This window comes from Myxocyprinus asiaticus, chromosome 15 (genome assembly GCF_019703515.2).
Source record: "Myxocyprinus asiaticus isolate MX2 ecotype Aquarium Trade chromosome 15, UBuf_Myxa_2, whole genome shotgun sequence".
NCBI classification, from domain to species: Eukaryota; Metazoa; Chordata; class Actinopteri; order Cypriniformes; family Catostomidae; genus Myxocyprinus; species Myxocyprinus asiaticus.
Window position 1 is genome coordinate 26,802,995 of NC_059358.1, and position 21,795 is coordinate 26,824,789.

General features: G+C 40.4%; 1 protein-coding gene across 2 annotated transcripts in view; it reads left to right on the top strand.

Annotated features, from left to right (window-relative positions):
* LOC127452782 (epithelial discoidin domain-containing receptor 1-like) overlaps positions 1 to 21,566 on the top strand; it is a 54,661-nt gene extending 33,095 nt beyond the window's left edge. The window contains exons 8-19 of one of the 2 annotated variants that reach the window (XM_051718490.1): positions 807 to 1,056; positions 1,618 to 1,731; positions 3,022 to 3,069; positions 4,075 to 4,241; positions 4,833 to 5,034; positions 6,637 to 6,750; positions 9,500 to 9,798; positions 9,946 to 10,073; positions 19,549 to 19,746; positions 19,828 to 20,092; positions 20,541 to 20,690; positions 20,774 to 21,566. In XM_051718490.1, the coding sequence (XP_051574450.1) occupies positions 807 to 1,056; positions 1,618 to 1,731; positions 3,022 to 3,069; positions 4,075 to 4,241; positions 4,833 to 5,034; positions 6,637 to 6,750; positions 9,500 to 9,798; positions 9,946 to 10,073; positions 19,549 to 19,746; positions 19,828 to 20,092; positions 20,541 to 20,690; positions 20,774 to 20,914 (2,076 nt within the window). In that variant the 3' untranslated portion in view covers positions 20,915 to 21,566. The remainder of the gene's footprint in view (positions 1 to 806; positions 1,057 to 1,617; positions 1,732 to 3,021; positions 3,070 to 4,074; positions 4,242 to 4,832; positions 5,035 to 6,636; positions 6,751 to 9,499; positions 9,799 to 9,945; positions 10,074 to 19,548; positions 19,747 to 19,827; positions 20,093 to 20,540; positions 20,691 to 20,773) is intronic. The other variant, XM_051718491.1, reaches the window with a different exon arrangement.
* Positions 21,567 to 21,795: the final 229 nt, after the last annotated feature.

Genomic DNA, 21,795 nt, shown 5'->3' on the forward strand with positions numbered 1-21,795 from the left:
CAAGGTGTCGTCATGATAGCTTTGACTATCAAATAACCTCCTCACCAGGTCGCCGCTGTTGTAGCCGTTAGTTTTTAAACACATATTTCATGTGTCAGTGAGTGTTTGCACACATGTGTGCAGTTAGACGGTGACCTAACAGGACCATTAATGTCAAACCTGTCATATACATCCTCTCCTCGTTCACCCCCTCTGTTTCTTCTCTCTCTTTCCTCTTCCCTCATCTCCCATTTGTAAAGTAATAACTTCTATTGATGTCTCCCTGATGCCCTTTGTTTCCACCGCAGTGATTTGTATAACATTCTCGGGACAGATTGCTCCCAAGCACATGCCTCTACATTATGCCAACCTCCTGCCCCCCATCTTTCTATTTTCCAATAGTTTCTAATTGCAAATGTAGTGGGGACCAAAAGACCACATTAAAAATCTAGAATTCAAATTTAATTTTAAACTGCAAATAAACAGAACATAGAAATGTTATGAAAATAATGCAATATCACATATTTTTAGATCACTGATCAAATGAGCTTATTTGTGGCATTGGCCATGTTAAATTCTTATTACAAAAAGTCACAAAATGCTCTTTTGAACATTCTCAAATTATGCTGGAATAACACTATGTACCATCAGGTTTTGCACAAACTTGTGGAGTCCATGCCTGCTTGAGTGCATGCTGTCATTAAAGCAAAAGGGGGACACACCAAATACTAAGGAATGTTTAATTTTCCACTCAGACCCAGCTGCAATCAGTTGTACTTGGATGTTGTTTTTAAATTTTTCTTTCTCTGTCTCTTTGTGTGTCTCAGGTGCACAGTAATAACAGGCACAGTCAGGGTGTGCGGGTGTTCAGTGAGGTAGTGTGTGAGTTTAAGGCCAGTCTGTTGAGTCCGTGGGCGGAGCCAGTGCTCAGCCTTAAGGTGCCATTGGATGACCTGCATGACCCTTCGTCCCGCACCATCTCACTGCCTCTTGGAGGACGACTGGCGCAAATCCTACGCTGCCGCTTCGCCTTCACCGACCGTTGGCTCCTCATAAGCGAGATAAGCTTCTACTCTGGTACGCAAACACACACAAACCTGAACCTCTCACAGCATCACACTCCAAATCATTACCTTACAGCAGCGATAATCAACCATAGCCAGTTTAGCAGTAAAGTGAACAAGTTTAATTTAACTACAAGCACCACATTTTAAAAACGTCCTCTTTTAATATGTATACTTGTAGTCATTTAGTACATCATCACACTTACTATATGGCTATTTACAAAATAAATAAATAGACCTGAAGTATTGATTTGAGTTGCGGTCAGCTATACAAAAATATTTGATCGCAGAGTGCTGCAATCGACCAATCAGAATCAAGTGTTCCAGAGAGTCTTGTTGTAAGAAAGCAGGCATTCCCACATTCAACACTGAAAAAAGTTCCCACTTCTCTCTGAATGTTTGGCATTCTTCCTCAAACCGCTGCTTAATTTTCTTTCTATTGCCCGTTCATGAAATTTTGCCCAAGTGTGCAAGATAACGCTTAGGTTATCTATTTCTTATTGAGTTTTTTTTTTTTTTTTTGTGATCTGATTCTCACTCTCTGTTTGTTATCAATTGTCTTTATCATTTCCAGTGCCATTTGACGATAGATCTCTCCCTCCGACTCCCCCTTCCTCAAGCACTCGTCCTCTCAATGTCACCCCTCCAAACACTCCCAACTATGTAAATGGAACCAGCAGCCCCACCGGTGAGTCAAATGCACGTTAGTGCCCAAAGTATTCACTGACCATCTGATGCATAATGCACACAAAAATGCCAAGTGCTGTCTGAAATTGACAGGTCCAATCTGATTGGCTGGCTTTAGACAACTTCTGGGAGTAAGGGTACACAAGTTTTTTTTTACTCTGTCCACAAAAGCAGTCATGATAACAATGTACCTGGTTGAGACAACAAGCACTTATGAGGAAATAATAAGTTTGCAAGGACAGTGACACTGTCTAAAAGCCCATTTATACAGTATGTTTCAGAAAAACAGTATGTGTGATTATAAAGACATGTTGTTTGCAAAAAAATATTGTTTATATATTGTTATTGTACTAAAGTTAAAAACCAAAAATCTTAAAAAAAGTATATGGAGAATATGTACCTTGTTTTATGTTTTTTTTTTTTTTTTTTTTTAGAATAATTTTGCAGGTATAAAGCTAGAGAAACAGACAACAATAATTACTTTGTTATTGTGAACAGTAATATACATACAAAAATGTACATTTATTAAGGGTGTAACGATTCACAAATCTCACAATTTGGTTCGGTTCACGATCATTTATTTATTTATTTTTTACAAAAAAATTTTTCTAAAATTATCTGCGGGACCCCTAGCCCCCTTTTGCGGCCCCCTCAGATTCCCCAGACCCCGGTTTGAAACCCCTGACTTACAGCAAATCTGTGGTAATAAGTGCATACTGTATTTTATCAGTACGCATGTTCATTGGAAATCAAACCCATGATCTTTGTGTTGCTAGCGCTATGCTGTACCGTATGAGCTACAGTAACGATATTATTGTATTATTATCGATTTCCGATAAACCCGCCTCTAAATGTCACTTAAAAACAAAATGAACTGTGGTTGGTCGCTTATTATGTCAGTCGGACAGTCTCTTCCTGCCTAAGTGGGCGGTTCTTGGTTAGAATTGGCTGCAATGAAGACCAGATTGTATGCCGCAAGCCAAAAGTCTAGCTGTGCTAGACTAGGTGCACGTCAACACCACTGCATTACATTTGTGAATGCAAAGCATTGGCATGTCACATATGTTCATCAGTAGTGACTCATAAAGTTTAATGGTGAGGTTGTCTGATCGTTGAATGTTGGATAATTCATTATTTTTGGCAGGGGCTAATACTACTCCACCCTCTCAGATTGCTCTCCCTCATCTTTCAGCATCTTTACACTTCTCTTTCTGCCCCTCATCCACCCTCCACCCTCACACCCATTTCTCTAATTCTCACTCTTCTGACCTGTACACCCTCATTTTTCCAGACCTCTTCATGAGCACAGCCCCACAGCTGCCCAGCAGCATGCCAACAGGTGAGAGAGAAATGAGAGAGGGGCACAAAGGAAAGAAAAGAGCATTGTCTCCATGCTTGCTGTTTTATATATCTTGGATTTTTACGGCATGTTTTCCAGTACAAGTCCTTTCATGTTGTTCCCTTCCAATTAGAAAATCCAGCCCTCACATAAAATGCCTTGAGAATGTGGTTGTTGGTTGTATGTGTTTGAGTGCACGTGTGTCCATCTTCCCTGTTGAAAAGACCAGTGTTGCTGGTCACCAGCATATATTTTGTTTTGCTGGTTTACTGGTATCCGTACCAGGCACCTCGACTAGCTTAACCAGCAAGCCTACCTTGGTTAACCAGTTAAAAATACCATACTGGTTGAGTAGTATTTTTTGGTGGTGAACTACATGGCAATGCTGTTCCACCAGCTAGACCAACATAAAACAGCTGGCCTAAGCTGGTCTTTTCAGCAGGGTTGAAGCCTGGAGATGTTTTTGCATGGTTTGGTTGTTTTTTTTTTTTGTTGTTTTTTTTTTTTTTACTCAATGCGCTATTGTTTGATTTAGTGTTTCATATTTACCCAACTCATAAAGTCTCTTTATTGTGATATTTTTCCGGTCACTGGTCCTTTGCCTCTATGAATTAACTCTTGTTCCCTCAACTTTAGGACCGTGCCCTCTCTCACAGCTCATTTACTCGCGTCAAAGCTCATTAAACCCCCCCAAATCAACAGCTGCCTCCTAAATCTACAGACATAAGCACACACTCGCGAAGAGAGAGGGAGAGATAGGTAGTGTATAAGGAATAAAGTCGTATCAGAGAAGGTGGGTCAATGACCATGAAGGCATGTACTCATTTACTGCCCCACCCATCATGTCTTAGATTAGAAGGTGGCTGTTCTGGACAGATAAGCTTTGCTTTTCTGTGTAAACACTCCTTGAAATGCCTCTGGTAATGATTTAAATGTCAGGTCAGTGATGCGTAAACATGCACACATGTGCATTGTATGTAATCAGAGAGTTGCTGTCTTTGACAGGGGCGGAGTTCCTTGCCATCACTCTGAGGGCGGGATTACCTGTGGCCAAAGATGACAGCAGCAACACAGCCATCCTGATTGGTTGTCTGGTTGGAATTATCCTGCTCCTATTGGCCATTATAGCTGTCATACTGTGGAGGCAGTACTGGAAGAAGCTACTTGGCAAGGTGGGGAGGGAGGGGCTTGTTTTTAATGGCTAAATATACATTGTATTTCTCGACTATCTTAATAAACAGTATGTGTTTCAGTTAAATTTAAAGACCCTATGAAATTGTTAGATGAATGTAATTTTATTATTTCGTTAAACAAAGTTGTGGTGGGACATATTCAAGAGCAGATAATGATAATACATTTTATTTGTAGTTGAAGTGCTTCACATATCCGAAAAGAAGCAGATATAAAAATAAAAAAGTAAGAAAGTGATTGCATACATTTTTTTTCATTACATATAATGTTAATCAAAATGGAAGTATGTTAGTATAATGTATTAGTATAGTTTTAGTAAATTAGTGGGAGAGGACATTTCCATTCTAGAGAACATTTTATTGAACAAAAAGTTGTTTATGCCCCAGAGTCATCAATATTGTCAATCAGTATTTTGGTTCATAGTTTTTTGGATGAGAAAGACTGTTTAAACATTTTTCTCAATTTTTAGGAGTACACTGGCATATCAATGGCCTTAGAGCTGACATATATGGATAAAAGCCAGAAGACTCCAATTTTGGTTTCGTGGGTTTTGATTTTGTGTATATCTCCAGGCCCAGGGCAGTCTCTCCAGTGACGAGCTACGAGTTCATCTTTCAGTTCCATTGGATAACGTTGTGATCAACAATACTAACACACACACGTACTCCAGCCGCTATCAGCGCATACACACTTTCCCAGACGACAGAGACAGAGAGGGAGAGTACCAGGAGCCCAGCACTGTACTGCGGCCCCGAGAGCAGTGTGACAGCACAGGTGACACACACACGCACACACACACTTTCAGTGCATCCTTCTTTGTAAGTGCACACCACAGAGAAGGAACAGCACTGCCAAAACAGCATCAGAAAAAGTATTTTAGGACAATCTACTACCCAGATACAAAGGCCCACTGTCCTATCTGACAGAGAGAGCGAGGGGGAAGGGGAAAAGATAAAAGCACAGAGATTTTATTCCAGCAAACTCCACATTTTCTATATTACAGTGGCCCCAAAAGGTGTTTAGACTCTTTTAGACACTAAAGTCTCGTATAAAAATGTCTGAATGTCATTGCATTAGATACAAAAATATCAAAGTGGCATTTGCAAACCAAAAATGCTAGATCTGTTCTCAGAGCTGCAGTAGCTTCACTTTTCTTAGCAATTTTTGAAATGGCTTTGACATAAAAAAGTCTCAAAGTCATTGACACTGGACGTCTGAAGTCAGTCCCCCTCAAGTTCACATGTGTGCTAGCAGAATGTAAGTGTAGGTCATCACATTAAATATGTTGCATTAAGTTTGACAACCCGAAAGTGTCAAAATACTTTCTTTTTTTTTTTTCTCCCCAATTTGGAACGGCCAATTCCCAATGCACTCTAAGTCCTCGTGGTGGCGTAGTGACTTGCCCCAATCCAGGTGGCAGAGGACAAATCTCAGTTGCCTCCGTGTCTGAGACCGTCAATACACGCATCTTATCACGTGCTTTGAGCGCGTTACCGTGGAGACGTAGCGCGTGCGGAGGCCCACACAATTCTCCGCGGCATCCACGCACAACTCGCCACGCGTCCCACCGAGAGCGAGAACCACATTATAGCGACCATGAGGAGGTTACCCCATGTGACTCTACCCTCTCTAGCAACCGGGCCAATTTGGTTGCTTAGGAGACCTGGCTGGAGTCACTCAGCACGCCTGGATTCAAACTCGCGACTCCAGGGGTGGTAGTTAGCGTCTTTACTCGCTGAGCTACCCAGGTCCCCACGTCAAAATACTTAATTTTTTACAATGTAGCTTGTGTTATCTTTTTAAACAAAAAAACTTCTTTTTGTGTCCAATGTAAATGCCATTGGATTGATATTGTTATATAATGTAAAGACATTCATACATTGAAGTGTGGCTTTATAAAGCTCCAAATTTAGTCCACTTATACTTATATTTTCCTCTTTGAAACAAATTAAGGTGTTTTTTTTCCCCTCATTAAATCTTTTTGTTGCTGTCATGCTGAAATCATACATTTTTGAATCATTGTGTGATTGTATTCATACATTAATCAACTTAAAAGAATGCCCCAAAACACACTGACCAATGAAAAATAATTAACAGCCTGCATAATTATCAACGATAACACTGCCTGCTGTGTCTGTGCATCTCACATGTAACTGGTATGCTGTGTTCGCCTAACGGCCCTGTTGTTTGTGTTTTGTTGTTGTGTCATCTCATGTTGTGATGCGTCTTTTTGTATCGTGTTGTGGTTGTGCTGTTTCATGTTGTTTTTATGCATTATGACTTGTTTTGTCACCCTTCACTCTGTGTTGTCGTTTTATGGTGTTGTGCCTGTGTTTGTGGACTTGTGTGTCTGTGGGATTTGTGTATGTCTCCTAGCACTGTTGTTAAACAACCCAGCATATCATCTCCTCCTGTCTGACCTGACACATGGCCCCAACAGGCTGACAATCTGCCACAGCCAGCAAGAAAAGCCCCAAAACCTGCCCCAGGGTAAGAGAAAGGGGAAAAGAAATGGCAAAGGGGTGATGTCCTCCCTAGGGAGCAGTTAAAGTCACTGACCTTTTTAAGGTAACAGTTAGGCTTATAAAATGGCCCCAGAACAGCAGAGAAGGTCTTAAACATGTGCATAAAAATGGTACGACATAAGTTTTTTCAGTGATGTGATCAGGGTCCACAATTGACCCTTTGCTAAGCCCCGCCTTAAAAGCGCTTCTGACCAATCCTGTCTTAGCAATTGTTGCTGTGTGCCATTACTCTGACACGCGTTTACTTTTTTCCAATGAGAGCCTATGGAAGTAATGTCAGAGATGCTCTTACTATTGTACCACCATAGAATGTCTATGGGAGTGCCACGTTATGCTATTTTAGGCTAAGCTTGTAGGCTCAACTATTAGAAGGGCTCTGGTCATGTGTGTTTGATTACTTTTAAGTGGGATTTATAAAATAATAATAAAAAAAGTTAAACATGTTGTTGTCGTGTCATTTGTAGTAGAGAGGATACCCGCAGTGTGTTTCTTTCTTTCTTTCTTTTTTAAATCTTTAAATAAATCTGGAGAAGAGCATGTTATGGATTAAACTGTGTCAGCCCTCATTCCCAAATGGACATATAACATCTGCAATGACACCTACATTTGTTCCAAGGCAAATTAAAGCTAATAACAGAACATTAATTTATGTATGATTGAAGTCAAAGCGATAGTAAATAAACAGTTCACAGAATCATAATGAGTGTGTTATGAGCCGTTATAAGCAGTTCTGTTCACTTAGCTAATGTTATTAGATGTGTAATCGCTATTAAATGAAGTTTTTCTCTTTTTAAATGACTGTCAAAATGTAACCATTTCTTTTACAAAAACCTTCAGATAAATTTGCATTACAATGTCACTCTTCATACCAGCCCACAAACAAATATGATCTATTCCCAGAATATTATGCCAAAAACCACATCGTTCACCGCAATCTCCCATTCATTCCAATGGGGAGTTCTGCAGAGCTTGTCAGAGCGAGCGACCATAACCAATTGGGGCGGAGCTTAGTGAAGGGTCATACATAATACATAGTTTAAGTAACAATGATAGTCTGACACTAGCTGATGTAAGCAATATGACTGGTTATAAATCAAAGATATACAAGCTAAAAAACATCTGTCGTGACTAGCATCTTGTAAGGACTTTAAACCACCCTAGAAGGAATCTATATCTAGAATTTTATCTAGGAAATTTCTCCAGAACTCGTCACGCTCTGGAATTTCTCACATTAAGCCAGCAAAGCAAAAATATGTGGAATGAAATCTTGATGTGTTTTGATGTTTTGTTTTTGTTTTTTGACAGTTGCAGTTTTGCTAAGAGATGGAAAGTAGCTTGTAGATTAGATGCTGCAAGTGACACAATGACCTGTGCTGTATAGTAAATCCTATGACATGGGATTATTTAGATGTTTTTTCTTGCCTACTAGTAATGCAGTTTCATGACTGGTATGAAAAAAACTGTGAACTAAATTTTCTCAGTTTACTCTCCAATGGAATTTGCAAAAAGTTCATTTTAGACCCTGGATTTGATGCCATATGAGCCATTAGGGAGTGAGGGGTATGTTATGGCACTTTTCCACTGCAAGTTATGGTTCTACTCGACTCGACTCTGCTGGCTTTACTTTTCTGAGCTTGCATTTCCACTGCAGTTTAGTGCAGCCTCAACGTGGGTAGGATTATAGGTTGATCGTCATAGTTGCGCCACCTCTACTGCCGTGACATCATCTTAAACTCAACACAAACACACAACAAAGCAGTAGCTGTTCAACTAAATAAAGTGAAGCTTTCAAGCAGAATATAGAGTTAACATAAATGTACCATCTTCCATCGTGGACTCCAATAACGCCATGACCGAGTCCAGGGCACTCTCCCTCTCATAGCTCGCTGGTCTATTGCCATAGATAGCGTCCCTTTGGTCGAACCACTTCCACTTTCTTCTGTTTGATCCACTCCGGCTGTTGTGGTCCTTGATGGTTCTGTAGTCACTTGAGTTTTTTAACCTTTCCCTACACTGTTGGTAGGTCTGGTTGTAGCCGTGTGCGGCCCCAACAGCTGCTGAGTCACTGCTGAGACGCTTCCTGAAAAAGTTTTTCGTTTCGCGTCGCCCCATCCAGCTCTCGTTGGATCCTCTCCTCGGCTACTAACGAGAGGAACGTCTGCACCTCGTTTATTGACCTCGGCGTGGTTTTGCGCACAGCCATTTCTTTTTACAATTCGAAAGTCGCATGAACAAATGATACTGCTATCGCTGTTTTTAACTTTAAAACTTTAAAACTAGCGGTTTGATGTCCCATGTCGCAAATCCAGTGACGCTGGTAGTGACGATTCTCTCTGACCAATCAGTGTTCTGCAGTGTTTTAACGTCACCTTTAGTATTGGCTCGGCTCGCTTGGAACCTCGACCGAGGTGGTACTAAAAAAAAGTACTAGGTACCAGGTACTATCCACAGTGGAAAACCCTCAAAAAGTGAGCAGAGTCGAGTCAAGCCGTACCGTGCAGTGGAAAAGCCCCATTAATGTTTACTGAGTCTTACTGTCATAAAACCATACATATCACAACAGCATGCATGTATGTAATGTGTCCTCTTCAGTGTATGTTTGAGTGTTTAAGTGCATGTTTGCTGTTCATAATTACTCATTAATGTATAATATGGGTCATTAGCTCTCTTTTATAACTTTTTCCTCTGTCACTCTACTTTTTTTTTAATCTCAGCTTGTGCTACTGATATAGTTGAGAAAGGCCTGCCCATTCAGGAAGGACCGCCTCCTTACCCTGGAGCCCCACCCCCTGGCCTATCAGGCATAAATTATGGAGAAGCATCAGGAGGCGGGGGGAGTGTTCCTCATTATGCAGAAGCTGAAATCATTAGCAGTCTGCAAGGCGTTAGTGGTAATAATACATATGCAGTCCCTGCCCTTTCGACCACACCCACAGACTGCCCACCACTGCCCGAGTTGCCACGGGAACGACTTATATTCAAAGAAAAGCTGGGAGAAGGCCAATTTGGAGAGGTACTTTGGCTTACACAAACATGTATATTTTCAGACCTCTCTTTCCAATATAAAATTCTTAAATCAGAAATGATATTGTGCAGCTGAAAGAGAACTTGAGACAACTGATGTTGTTCCATGTATACCTGGCTATTAATTTCGTTTTAGGTTCATTTGTGTGAGATTGAAAACCTGCAGGACTTTCCGAACCTGGAGTTCCCATTTAATGTGAGGAAAGGACGCCCTCTGCTGGTAGCTGTGAAGATTCTGCGGCCAGATGCTTCTAAAAATGCCAGGTAACTGAATTCAGAGTGGAAAGATACTGATTGTTCAAACCAAATTCCGATGTGATAAAACAACAAAAAAGTGGTTGATTTATTTTTTTATTAACACACCAAATCATTGAACTTCTCCAAAAATGGCCTAGTCCTTCTAAACTTCAAAATCAAAAACAAATAAGAAATTTTATTTTACTTATAGAAATTAAAGCCTATTTTGGGTCATTAATTTTTTTTACATTGTGAAATTATTTTCATGACGGTTACACACATTTTACCCCCAATTCTCATTACCGCAATACAAGATGGTCATTGTGATATTTTCATTACTGTAATGTGAAAAAATAATTTATTTAAATTGTGAAGTATTTATACATCATAGTAGTATTCCTTTGCTACTGTCTTTTCATTTTTTATGATTTTAATCAAATAAAAATACAATACAAAATTACCTTGCCGCAGTAATGAGAATTGTCATCAAAAACAATTGGAAAAAAGTAAAATGTCCAGACCTGTTACAGTAATGAGAATTGGAGGATAAAATATGTTCAAGTGTCCTGAAAATAATGTCACAATGCAAAACTACTTAATGGTCCTAAATGTACAAGAAATATAATTTCATCATATATAAATAAATTATATATAATTTAATTTTTTGTATTGATTTGGAGTTAAATATGATCAGGATATTTCCTTGACAAGTTTCCTAAGAATTCTAAGTAAAAAAATTTATCATGCCTGCAAAACAAAAAACAAAACAAGAAACAGATGATTTCAATATGATATTTTAAAGGTGCAGTATGTAAGATTCAGAAACCCTTGTTATTAATGACACCTGTGGCCGTTAAGTGAACTGCAGCCATCTACCTGTGCTCGCGCACACACTCCATAGGGACGCGAGCATCGACCAAAACAATGACGTAACATACAAAGAGGCTGAACGTGATTCACCGGCATCATGCTAACAGATGAGGTAGCATAATTTTTTGTAATTAACATTTTTATTGATTCATATGCACGACAGTGAAAAACTCAACAAATATATAAAGAATCAACATTTTACATTTAAACCCCCCTAATACAATCCCACCCTGACCCCTAACGAACACCCCTGTTGTCCCACATAACACACACAATCCAAAAAAAAAAAAAATAATAATAATAATAAGCATACATGATTAAACTAAACTACACTCTCCACATCCCCTCCCCGAGAGTCCCCCCAAAAAACTAAATATTTGCCCCATTTTTTAACAAATAAGTCCCTAAACCCCAGCCTTCTACTTACTGCTTCCTGAAATGCAGCTACCCTCCCCATTTCCACACACCACTCCGAAAAATTGGGTGTTCCACTTGACTTCCAACCCCTTAAAATTGCTTGCCTGCCGATCATGAGACTGGTCAGAACCCAATTTTTAATGTGATTATCCCCTAAATTGACCGCCCCATCACCCAAAATACAGAGTCTGGGACAAAGCAAAACCTGAATGTTCAAAACATCACACAAATAACTCTGAACCCTCAACCAAAACTCCTGGATCTTAACACACCCCCAAAAGACATGGGTAGTGTCTCCAACTTCTGACTGGCATCGCCAGCAGGTGGGTGTGTCTTTAAGGCCAAGCCTATATAATCTAGAGGGGGTCCAATAAAATCTATGTAAAATCTTAAATTGCATAAGGCGAACCTCCCCCAGACTCTGAATTAGCAGGGAGTAATACACTGATGCTTCATGACCTCTTCCAAAAGCAGCAATCACCTCTCCCAAAGCACCTGCCGCTTTAGGGGGGTGTGTGCTACTCCCAAAAACAGTACAGAGCATGTGGCGCAGCTGTAAATACTTATAGAACTGAGATCTGGGAATCCCAAAATGATGAACCAAATTCTCAAAAGATCTCAACACTCTACTCTCATACAGGTCACCGAGTGTAGTAACCCCCCTCACAATCCAATCTGACCAACAGAAAGGGGACTTGTTGATACATAATTTGGGGTTCAGCCATATGCTTGAGGCAACATTTAAGTAAATGTCTGAATTAAATACTATTTATTAAATGTGAAATAACGGGATGTGATTTAACTTCTCCGGTTACTTTGATAGGCTTTGCAGTGGCAAAATAGGGGCAAGGACTTCCTGTTCAAAAGAAAACCAGGGAGGGGCTCTTTCAGGTGGAAGTGACCAATGAGCCAAATGCCTGAGACCGAATGCATAATAATAAAACAAAATCTTGGGTAGTCCTAGCCCACCTTTGTCTATCGGTCTGTGTAACTTGTTAAAATGCAATCTGGGATGTTTACCTTTCCAAATGAAGGACTTCGCTATGCTATCAAATTGCTTGAAATAAGAGAGGGGGACATTTATAGGAAGAGGCTGTAGCAGGTAGTTAAATTTTGGAATACAATTAATTTTAATAACATTAACCTTCCCAATCATAGATAAATGTAATAAAGCCCACCTGCCCACATCACTTTTTATTAAAGGGTCAAAATTAACACTAACTAAATCAGACAAATTTGCTGGGAATAAAATCCCCAAATACTGAATGCCCTGTTTGGGCCACTGGAAGGCGCCCGGCTGGAAAGCCGTTACTGGACAGTAGGCTGTCAGAGCCAAAGCTTCGGATGTAGACCAATTGACTTTGTATCCTGAGAACTTGGAAAAAGAATTAATAATTCTGTGGAGGCAAGGCATATATCTAGTAGGTTCAGAGACAAATAATAAAATATAATCTGCGTAAAGCAAAAGCTTATGTGCCACACCTCCCGCAACCACCCCTGGAAAATCATTCTCCTTTCTTATCGCAGCTGCTAATGGTTCCAGGGCAAGACAGAACAATAAAGGGGAAAGAGGGCAACCCTGACGGGTGCCCCTATCCAGAGTAAAATAATCTGAAATTAGTCCATTTGTTTGTACCGCTGCTACAGAGTGTTTATAAAGTAACTTAATCCAACCAATAAATGTACTCCCGAACCCATACATTTCCAAAATCTTAATCTTAATCCCATTCTACCATATCAAACGCCTTTTCGGCATCAAGTGAGATGGCAGCGACCAGAGACTGATCATTCGCTACTGACCACATGATATTGATGAGACGTCTGATGTTATCAGAAGAGCTATGGCCCCGAATAAATCCCACTTGATCTATTTGTATAAGAGATGTCATAACCTTACTTAATCGGTTAGCCAGAATTTTTGACAATATTTTTACATCTAATTGGATCAGGGAGATTGGATGGTAACTTTTACACTCGCTTAGATCTTTGTCCTTTTTAAGAATCAGACTGATCCGGGCTTGTGTCGTGGTTGGAGGAAGCTTTCCATTCTTTAATGATTCAGTATAAACTTCTAACAAAAGTGGAGCCAGTTCTGTAGCATAGGATCTAAAAAATTCTGCGGCAAAACCATCTGGCCCCGGAGCCTTTTCAGTAGGTAGGGACTTCATTACCTTGTCAAGCTCCTCCAAGGTTATCTCAGAATCAAGAGTTTTTTTGCTCAATCGTCAGTTTAGGAAGATCTAATGGTTCCACAAAGTTTCTAATATCTTTATCAGTAGACGAAGACGAGGAACTATAGAGATCAAAGTTGAATTCTTTAAAAGCATTATTAATATCAATGGCCAAGGTAAAAATTTCACCACCAGCAGATTTCACTGAGGGAATGGTAGAAAGAGACACTCTCTGCTTTAAATATCTAGCCAAAAGCTTCCCTACCTTGTCCTCCGACTCAAAGTATGACTGTCCTGCCCTGAATAACCAAAACTCCACTTTCCGTGACAAAATAGTATTATATCAATATTTCAATCAGGTCAGTTCTGAGGCCATCAGCTGACATACGGCGCTTCAGCTCTGCCTCTGCACTTTTAATATTTCCTTCCAACTCCACGAGTTCTCGTGCTTTGGGTTTTTTGATGAATGAGGCATACTATATGATCTGACCCCTAAGAACCGCCTTAAGTGCCTCCCAAGCCACGCCCACAGAGGATACTGAGGACCAGTTGGTCTCCATATAAACATTGATTTCAGTCTTTAGCATTTGTTGGAAATCAGGATTTTGCAAAAGGGACACATTAAGGCGCCAACTGTATGATTTCTTTTTCTCTATATGTGGCAACATCTCTAAACTCACCAAGGTGTGATCTGAGACTAAGATATTTCCAATTGAGCAATCAACAACAGATGAAATGAGGAATTTGGATATCAAAAAAAGATCTATTCTAGAATAAATCTTATGGACTGATGAAAAAAATGTATAGTCCCTACCAGATGGGTTCAAAAGTCTCCAAATATCCATAAGACCAAGATTTTTACACATCCTGTGAAGCGTCAATGTTGCTCTAGGGAGTTTACACACTTTTGCTTCACTGTGATCAAGGACTGAGTCCATCAAAAGATTAAAGTCTCCTCCCAATATTATATCATGAGGGGTGCCAGCAGTTTGCAGCATCCCTTCAAGATCTATAAAAAAGCCCTGATCATCAGCGTTAGGTGCGTAAATATTAGCCAAAATCAGACTTTGCCCTTGAATTTCAGCTAAAACAATAATGACTCTTCCTATTTTATCTTTAATCTGTTTGAGACATTTGAATTGTAGATGTTTATTTACCAATATAATGACTCCCTTGCTCTTACTTGAGCCAGCACTAAAGAAAACATGTCCACCCCATATCTTCCCAAATTTTTCAGCTTCCTGCAGGGAGAGATGTGTTTCTTGAAGAAACACTATATCATATTTCTTACGTTTAAGAAAAGTAATAACCTTCCTTCTTTTTATGGGCTGCCCCAACCCATTCACATTCCATGTGGAGAGAGATAGTACAATCATATTAACATTTTACATTTTTATATAGTAGAAAAAATAAATTGTGCGTCAAAAACAAAATTATACAGACCACATTCCCCATTAGTGAAAAAATCAAACCCCGAGCTTCCCCCCGAACAAAACAAACAGAAAGAAAAACGTGCGCATTAACCCCACGCTCGAAAGTGCCAACCGGTGACAATCCCTCTAAACTCAAAAGGTCTATGAATGCCCACGAGCCCCCACGACAAAAAGAAACAAATCCGGCATCCCGGTTCCCCGGATGGTCGAGCCAATTCACTCGGAGGCCGCATAAAAATATATACCATGATTTACACAATCTGTCAACTTAATAAAAGACATCCTTTGTGTGAGCATGTAGATATTTTGCGGTCATCCGTAGTGTCCACTCTCAAACTGGCTGGGAACTTCAATGCAAAAGTAATCTTTCGTCAATGCAAAAGTTTCTTTAAGGAAAAGTGTCATTCACAAAACAAACTCCAGCCGCTCGGTGGAGCCAACGCAAAAAGCAAAAAGAAACCAAAATGACGCCCAGCTTCCTCAAAGGCCAGGGTAAGTACAGCGAGTCGACCCACTCACATGAGAAACATCCAATGGTTTACTCAGACATTGATTCTATAAAAGACATTGCCAGATTTTGACATGTAAATACTTTGCGACCGACCTTTTCTATTCGCAGTTTGGCCGGAAACATCAGAGCAAAAGTGATCTTCCGCTGATGTAAGAGTTTCTTACATTCCTTGAACCGATCACGTTTCTCTCGTCGAGCTCGCAAAGTCCGGGAATAAGAAAATATTACGGTTCTTCCAAGAAAGCTTCCCTTTGCTTCTCGCCTGGCGCAACACAAGATCTTTATCGGATGATCTCAGAAATCTGTCCAGAATCGATCGGGGCCTGTCTCCCTCAGCAAATCTGTGAGCTGGGACTCTGTGAGCTCGCTCGATTTCCAGCTTGTGGCCTGTTATGTCGAGCAGACTCGGGAAAAGCTCATCTAGGAGTTTCACCACATCTCTTCCCTCATGCTCAGGAATTCCAACAATTCTAATGTTATTCCTGCGGCTTCTATTCTCAAGATCTTCAAGCTTTTCAAGGAGATGTTCCAATTCAACTTTGGTCACGGGCGGATTAGCGGTTAATTCCCTCTCCAAAGATTCCAGAAAATCTGTTTCTCTCAACATCAGTCACTCTTGTAACTATCTCAGAGAATTTTATTTCCATCGCCGTAATCGATCGACGTATTACCGCGAGATCCTCCAAGTCAGCAAGAACCTTCGTCAACATCACTGACATGTTGGACAACTGACGCTGGATCACCTCTCCCGCCACGCCATCCAAATTGAGTCTGTAGGCCTGTCGGGGAACACATAAGTGTCTTTTAATGTCTCCAGAGCCCGAGGATTTTGACTTCTTTGCCATGTTTTGTCTCAAAGAGCAAATGTGTAACTGGGTGTATCAAATTTCACCAGATTATAACATAAAAATAATAACAAATTTAGGAAAGTGCGCAGAGCTCGTCGCTCACACGTCTGCCTCTTGCATGGCGTCACGTGACCTTTTTTGGATGAGGTAGCATAATTAAAATAACACAGTTATGATTGTTTTACTACAAACTTTGAGACTGTATATTATATTTGACTCTCCGATGCTGGAACAGGGCTAAAACAAAGTGTGGATATAGGTCTGACTATGCGAGACTGTAGTTTGAAGTAATCACTTTTCTTTGCATGATACACTATATTGCCAAAAGTATTCGCTCATCTGCCTTTAGACGCATATGAAATTAAGGGACATCCCATTCTTAATCCATAGGGTTTAATATGACGTCAGCCCACCCTTTGCAGCTATAACAGCTTCAACTCTTCTGGGAAGGCTTTCCACAAGGTTTAGGAGTGTGTTTATGGGAATTTTTGACCATTCTTCCAGAAGCGCATTTGTGAGGTCAGACACTGATGTTGGACGAGGAGGCCTGGCTCGCAGTCTTTGCTCTGATTCATCCCAAAGGTGCTCTGTCGGGTTGAGGTCAGGACTCTGTGCAGGCCAGTCAAGTTCTTCCAAACCAAACTCGCTCATCCATGTCTTTATGGACCTTGCTTTGTGCACTGGTGCGCAGTCATGTTGGAACAGGAAGGGGCCATCCCCAAACTGTTCCCACAAAGTTGGGAGCATGGAATTGTCCAAAATCTCTTGGTATGTTGAAGCATTCAGAGTTCCTTTCACTGGAACTAAGGGGCCAAGCCCAGCTCCTGAAAAACAACCACACCATAATCCCCCCTCCACCAAACTTCACAGTTGGCACAATGTAGTCAGACAAGTACCGTTCTCCTGGCAACCGCCAAACCCAGACTCGTCCATCAGATTGCCAGATGGAGAAGCGTGATTCGTCACTCCAGAGAACGTGTCTCCACTGCTCTAGAGTCCAGTGGCGGCGTGCTTTACACCACTGCATCCGACGCTTTGCATTGCACTTGGTGATGTATGGCTTGGATGCAGCTGCTCGGCCATGGAAACCCATTCCATGAAGCTCTCTACACACTGTTCTTGAGCTAATCTGAAGGCCACATGAACTTTGGAGGTCTGTAGCGATTGACTCTGCAGAAAGTTGGCGACCTCTGCGCACTTAGCGCCTCAGCATCCGCTGACCCTGCTCTGTCATTTTACGTGGCCTACAACTTCGTGGCTGAGTTGCTGTCATTCCCAATCGCTTCCACTTTGTTATAATAACACTGACAGTTGACTGGAATATTTAGTAGCGAGGAAATTTCATGACTGGACTTGTTGCACAGGTGGCATCCTATCACAGTACCACGCTGGAATTCACTGAGCTCCTGAGAGCGGCCCATTCTCTCACAAATGTTTGTAGAAGCAGTCTGCATGCCTAGGTGCTTCATTTTATACACCTGTGGCCATAGAAGTGATCGGAACACCTGAATTCAATTATTTGGATGGGTGGGCGAATACTTTTGGCAATATAGTGTACATTGACTGCATTTATATGATAGCCTATGTCAGTGTTAGCTAGCTAGCTAGCTTTATCAATAGCTGTTAGCTAAAAAACACTCAAAGTAAAATAGTGCTGAACTTTATTACAAAAATAAACAGTACTGACTGAACCATGAAAATGTATTGTACTTTGAAATAAATATTAATATATATGAACTAATATTCAAATTTTTAAGTCAGCTGATTTTTAAATTGACGTTTTCTCCTTAGTCCACCAGAGGGCACAATAAAAACATAAACCAACAGCACCATTATATTATTGCATAGAACATTCCTATCCAGGCTGTTAAAAAAAGAGCATTTCATTTTCAACAAATGTGCATAAAATAAATAAAGTTTTAGTCGGTCCATATTTTCAAATGTTAAGTCAAAAGTAAAACTGGGGGAAAAACACTTCAATAGACAGTTCACATGTTGTTACACTTGCACTGATTCATACTTCAGACTCAAGCTTCATAATAACAGCGAAATACAACATTGTTTTTATTCAGTACAGTTGTATGTAGAGTAATATTCACAGATAGAAGTGGTATTCGGCTGAACTCGGTGGTGAAGTGGCTCAGACTATGAGCTCAGGCCAGGGGCTGTTCAAACAGATGGAACACAACAGACTGGAGCAGAACGTGAGAATCTCTAACACATTTCCAAGTTGAACATCTTTCCTGACAAAGCATTTAAGCAACTCATTGCTTAATCTGAGAAACACTTATAAGAGAGCAAGACGCAAGGGCCAAAGACCTCCACCAACTGTAAGGGGCTGTTCACACTGAACATTTTTGCAACCATCCATTTGTTTTTCTATGTAAGCGTGCGCTAGACGAACATCTTTGTTTCCCGTTGTTTTTGTTTATTCAGTGTCTCGTGTAGGAGCGCTGTTTTATAGATGATGTGTCTAATTAAATAGAACTTTAAAAGCATATTAAGACACCTGCTATCTGTTAAACTGTATTTGTTGCATGTGTTGCAAGAATATGATAGATCTGAAGTCATCGCATTACAGTGAGAATAAAATTTTTTAATTGAAATTAGATGCGTTTCTGATTTGTTTATAAGATTCTCTCGGCTGCATGAAGATATTAATTTGCTTTCTCACGTCACTAGCTTTAAATATGCAACTTATCTGGCTAACAAATGCAGAAATGTGACCAGCTGGATATAAACTAATGCAAATAGATGGTAACAATCGTGACATTTCAACATTTGGGTAGGACTTATTTTTGTCACATTGTTCTAACTGCTTGAGGTTATCTTTAATGTTAGGGTCCTCTCAGCCTTGTTGGCAAACATACTGCTGTTCTCTACTAATGCAGCATCTAGTCAACAAATTAATTACTTTATAATGATATGACAACGTGTAATGTACTGTATATATACCTTTTAGTTGTTGATGTTTTAAATCCGCATCTGAAGTGTTCCGCTCCATGCAGAGTGTAGTCTCATGTGTCAAAACAAACACCACAAGGCATCAGTGAAGTGATAGTTTTTATTTTGCCTCTAGAGACTGCTCTCATACTGTATAATTACAGCAGACCCTTCCCAGCCACTCCAGCACCGGACGCAATGGGGAAAACTATCGATGCAGATTAATCGGCAAAACAGATATATATCGGTTGACCTCTAGTTTTCACTCTTGTGTGTCCCCTCATTCTTTTCCCCCTCGTCTTTGAACAGGAATGATTTTCTGAAGGAGGTGAAGATCTTATCTCGCCTGAAGGACACAAACATCATCCGACTGCTGGGTGTGTGTGTGAGCAGTGATCCGTTGTGTATGGTCACAGAGTACATGGAGAGTGGAGACCTGAATCAGTACCTCTCCCAGAGAGTGTTACTGGACAAGACTGGACCTCTACATAATACACCAACCATCAGGTACACACGTACACACATTTGTCATGGTTAGAAAGAATTATCAAAATACAGAAAAGTAAAATTTCTCTCTTTCTGTCTCAGCTACCCAGCTTTGATCTCCATGGTGAGTCAGATCGCATCAGGTATGAAGTTCTTGTCATCTCTGAACTTTGTGCATCGAGACCTGGCCACACGAAACTGCCTGGTGGGTGGAGATAGAGGAGAGGGGGAGGACAGAGGTGGAGAGCGTCATATAAAGATTGCTGACTTTGGCATGAGCAGGAACCTCTATGCTGGCGATTACTACAGGATCCAGGGCAGAGCTGTGCTGCCTATTCGCTGGATGGCATGGGAGTGCATACTCATGGTGAGGGAACATACTCAAAATGAGTCATTGAAACTTTATTTATTTAGAATTACTAATTTGTATTGCAGTCTTTATTATAAAATTTTAGAAACTTCACTGTTCACAAAAAATACTTTTGGAAGTTGACATGTTCTGCGGTATGACATGCTATACTCTATTTAAACTATTATAGACAGTTTTTTGTGAGTTCATTTATTATGAATGTATGCAGTTTTCAGGAGCTCATATTTTTTGAATGACTGCAGGAAATATGTGTACTTAAAAAAATCAGTTGTAACACTGCAGGATCATTTAAAATGAACAAATAAAGGCAAAAAGATGCTTAAAATGGTGAAAAAGAAATTAAATGGTGACCAGTCGCAGAACCTAAATTTAAAAGCTTTTACATTCATATAAATAAACGTGTTATGCTGGAGCATGCAAGTCATTTTTCTATGTTTGTGTGTAGGGGAAGTTCACTACAGCAAGTGATGTATGGGCATTTGGTGTGACGTTGTGGGAGATGTTGAGTGTGTGTCAGGAGCAGCCGTACAGTCACATGACCGATGAACAGGTCATTGACAACGCAGGGGAGTTCTTCAGAGACCAGGGCAGACAGGTATGAGTACTTCCAAACACACACATCAACACTCAACATAGACATAGTCTCACTCTCTCTCTCTCTCTCTCTCTCTGTATCAGGTGTACCTGGCTCGCCCGGCAGTGTGCCCACAGGGTTTGTATGAGCTGATGCTTAGCTGCTGGAACAGAGACTGTAAACTACGGCCTTCATTTGCGTACATTCACTCCTTCCTCACTGAAGATGCCATGAACATGGTTTAAAGAGAGAGACAGACTAAGAGATGAAAAGGACTGCTCTTTTATTCTGCTCATTTTTTAACAGGAGAGAAGAGGGATGTAAGAAAGTGTGTGTGTGGACCACAGACTGGTGGTGTGTTTTTAAGCAGACACGACGGCTAAGCACTCTTATGTAAATTAGTGTATTTTATGATTGGTGGGTCAGGGCCCACTGCAGGTTCAGTGCCCCTAAATGACCTGCTTCTCACCCCCATCCTAAAATGCAAAACTCAGTAAGCAACATTTCAGCCCAAAATCAGTTTTTAAGCTTGCTGTTCCCCTGTTGATGCATATCACATCATCATTCCACAGTATTTGGTTACACAGAGCTCAAATCTCACCGAATGCGTCATGGACATTAAGTCTGCCTTTCCTAAAAATTACATGGGACATTTCTTTGACTCACAATTTCAATGAATTGCTAGTTCACCCCAAATTAAAATTCTGTCTGTAGTTACTCACCCTCATGTCATTCTAAACCTGTACTTGTATTTTGAAAAATCTTATAGGTGTAGTTCACCCAAAAATGCCATCCCAGATGTGTATGACTTTTGTTTCTTCTGATGAACACAAAGAAAATTTTTTAGAAAAATATCTCAGCTCTGTAGGTCTATTCATTGCAAGTGAATGGTGGCCAGAACTTTTATGGTCCAAAAAGCACATAAAGGAAACATAAAATAATCCATAAGACTCCAGTGGTTTAATTCATATCTTTAGAAGTGATATGATAGGTGTGGTTGAGAAACAGATCAATATTTAAATCCTTTTTTACTATAAATCTCCAATTTCACATTCTTCTTCTTTTGTATTTGGCGATTCGCATTCTTCGTGCATGTCACCACCTACTGTGCAGGAAGGAGAATTTA